The sequence below is a fragment of the Alosa sapidissima genome, chromosome 6 (genome assembly GCF_018492685.1).
Source record: "Alosa sapidissima isolate fAloSap1 chromosome 6, fAloSap1.pri, whole genome shotgun sequence".
Lineage (NCBI taxonomy): Eukaryota > Metazoa > Chordata > Actinopteri > Clupeiformes > Clupeidae > Alosa > Alosa sapidissima.
The window spans coordinates 14,088,626-14,091,125 of NC_055962.1; the positions used below are offsets into that span (position 1 = coordinate 14,088,626).

Below are 2,500 nucleotides of genomic sequence, written 5' to 3' on the forward strand. Positions count from 1 at the left end.
TACTGATAGGTGTCAGTATATGTACTGACTGACTGACTGTGTGTGTGTGTGTTTGTGTGTTGATGTGTGTGTATGTGTATATGTGTATGTGTATGTGTATGTGTGTGTGTGTGTGTGTGTGTGTGTGTGTGTGTGTGTGTGTGTGTGTGTGTGTGTGTGCGTACCGTATGTTGGCGCTCTTGGCCTTGAGGTCGCCCCAGCGCTGGTTCATGTCGTCCAGGCGCTGCTGGAGGAAGGCCGCTTCGTCGGAGCCACCCAGGGCCCGCAGCATGCGGCCTTTCCCCCCGTCCACACTCTTAAATATATCATTATGGGCATCGATCTCCGCCTGGATGTCCTGCACATAGATGGACGAAGAGAAAGAGAGAGATTTAACATCCTTACATATGACTGACTCATTAAGAGACATGCTACCAAAAAGGAGAACAGTCTTAAAGACACACAGACACACACACACACACAGACACACAGACACAAGTCTTAAAGTTATTATAATTGTGAGCATTTACAGCATCTCCACCTGGGATGGTCTGCATACAGCACAGGGAAAGAGATGGGAGAGAAAGAGGGGAGAGGGAGAGAGAGAGAGAGAGAGAGAGAGAGAACAGGAGAGGTACTGTGAGGAGGAAGGGAGAGAGATGGAGAGAGAAAGAGGGGGAGCAATAGATGGAGAGGGAGCATATGAGTGGAGAGAGAGAGTGACTTCTAGCAGGAAAGGTAGGGAGGAAGGGAGAGAGAGATGGAGAGAGAACGAGGGGAGAGAGAGAGAGTGAGTTATAGCAGGAAAGTATAAGTATAAGTATATATACTCTTTTGATCCCGTGAGGGAAATTTGGTCTCTGCATTTATACCAATCCGTGAATTAGTGAAACACACTCAGCACACAGTCCACACAGGTGAAGCACACACTAATCCCAACACAGTGAGCTGCCTGCAACAACAGCGGCGCTCGGGGAGCAGTGAGGGGTTAGGTGCCTTGCCTCAAGGGCACTTCAGCCATGCCTACTGGTCGGGGTTCGAACCGGCAACCCTCCGGTCACAAGTCCGAAGTGCTAACCAGTAGGCCACTGCTGCCCTTAAAGGTAAGGGAAGGGTAGGGAGGAAGGAGAGAGAAATGGAGGGGTGGTCAGAGAGAGGGAGGGATTTAGAGAGAGAAGTTTAACATCCTTTCACAGAACCAGCCTACTGAATCCCATCCTTCCATCTTTAGGAGCTGGGCTACTGACAGGCTTCCCTCCCTCAGATACACAGGCAGGATGGTACCCAGGACCAACCCCACTGCCTCACACTTTACAACACTTTACAACACCTGGAGGGAAGGGGGGTGGAAACAGAGGGGGGGGGGGGAGTAGAGGATGATAAGATGGAGAGAATAAAAGGAAAACAGAGAAAGGTAGAAAGAGAGGAGAAAGAGGTAGAGGGATGAAAACAGGGAAGGAAAGAGAGAGATGAAGAGAGAGAGGGAGAGAGCAAAACAGGGAGCAAGGGAAAGATAAAAAAAAATCAGGAGAAAAGCATGGACACTGTGTGTGTGTGTGTGTGTGTGTGTGTGTGTGTGTGTGTGTGTGTGTGTGTGTGTGTGTGTGTGTGTGTGTGTAAACGTGAGGGTGACCTCTGAAACAACATAGATCAGACAAACGGTGTAATCCTCAAGAACATAAGGGTGGAAAAAGCATTTCAGGACACACACACACACGCACGCACACACCAACTTAATCTCTCACACATCACAGGCTACACGATTACAGCTTATATCGCTGAAAACATTCACTAATGTCCCTCTACAGATCAGAGAGAGAGAGAGAGAGAGAGAGAGAGAGAGAGAGAGAGAGAGAGAGAGAGAGAGAGAGAGAGAGAGAGAGAGAGAGAGACAGAGAGAGAGAGAAAGGGTATACAGATGTCGCTTCATGCCTGGGTCCTTTCCAGCTCATTTACAAAGTGCTCCCCACTCCACTGCACCTCCCTCTGCTGCTCTCTCTCCTCTCTCTCTATACAGTATCTAATATATATATATATATATATATATATATATATATATATATATATATATATATATATCCCTCCCTCCCTCTCTTTCTCTCTCTCTCTCTATCTATCTATCTCTCTCCCTTCAGCACTTTAAGACTACAGAGATTACACCACACTGCTGAAAGCTCCTCTCCTCTTTTCTCTTTCTCTCATATACTCAGACACACACACACACACACACACACTTTCAAACAGCTTGTTAAACATGTACTGTATACTATAACAGTGTTGGCCTGAAGTATTAAAGAAGTAATACATTATGCCTGAGTCTGTTTGCTAGAGCTTTAACGTTTTTCACTTTTATCCGCAAAACTGTACTCACACACACACACACACACACACACACACACACACACACACACACACACACACACACACACACACACTTTCAAACAGCAATGAAGGCTTTTCCTCTAACAAGGGAAACAATTACTCCAGTCCATTCAAAGTAGATCCCCTGAGCCACAGGGCA

General features: G+C 46.8%; 1 protein-coding gene across 10 annotated transcripts in view; it reads right to left on the minus strand.

Annotated features, from left to right (window-relative positions):
- utrn (utrophin) overlaps positions 1 to 2,500 on the minus strand; it is a 152,426-nt gene that overhangs the window by 45,262 nt on the left and 104,664 nt on the right. For all 10 annotated transcript variants that reach the window (XM_042096223.1, XM_042096228.1, XM_042096225.1 and 7 more), the window contains one exon: positions 165 to 337. In XM_042096223.1, the coding sequence (XP_041952157.1) occupies positions 165 to 337 (173 nt within the window). The remainder of the gene's footprint in view (positions 1 to 164; positions 338 to 2,500) is intronic.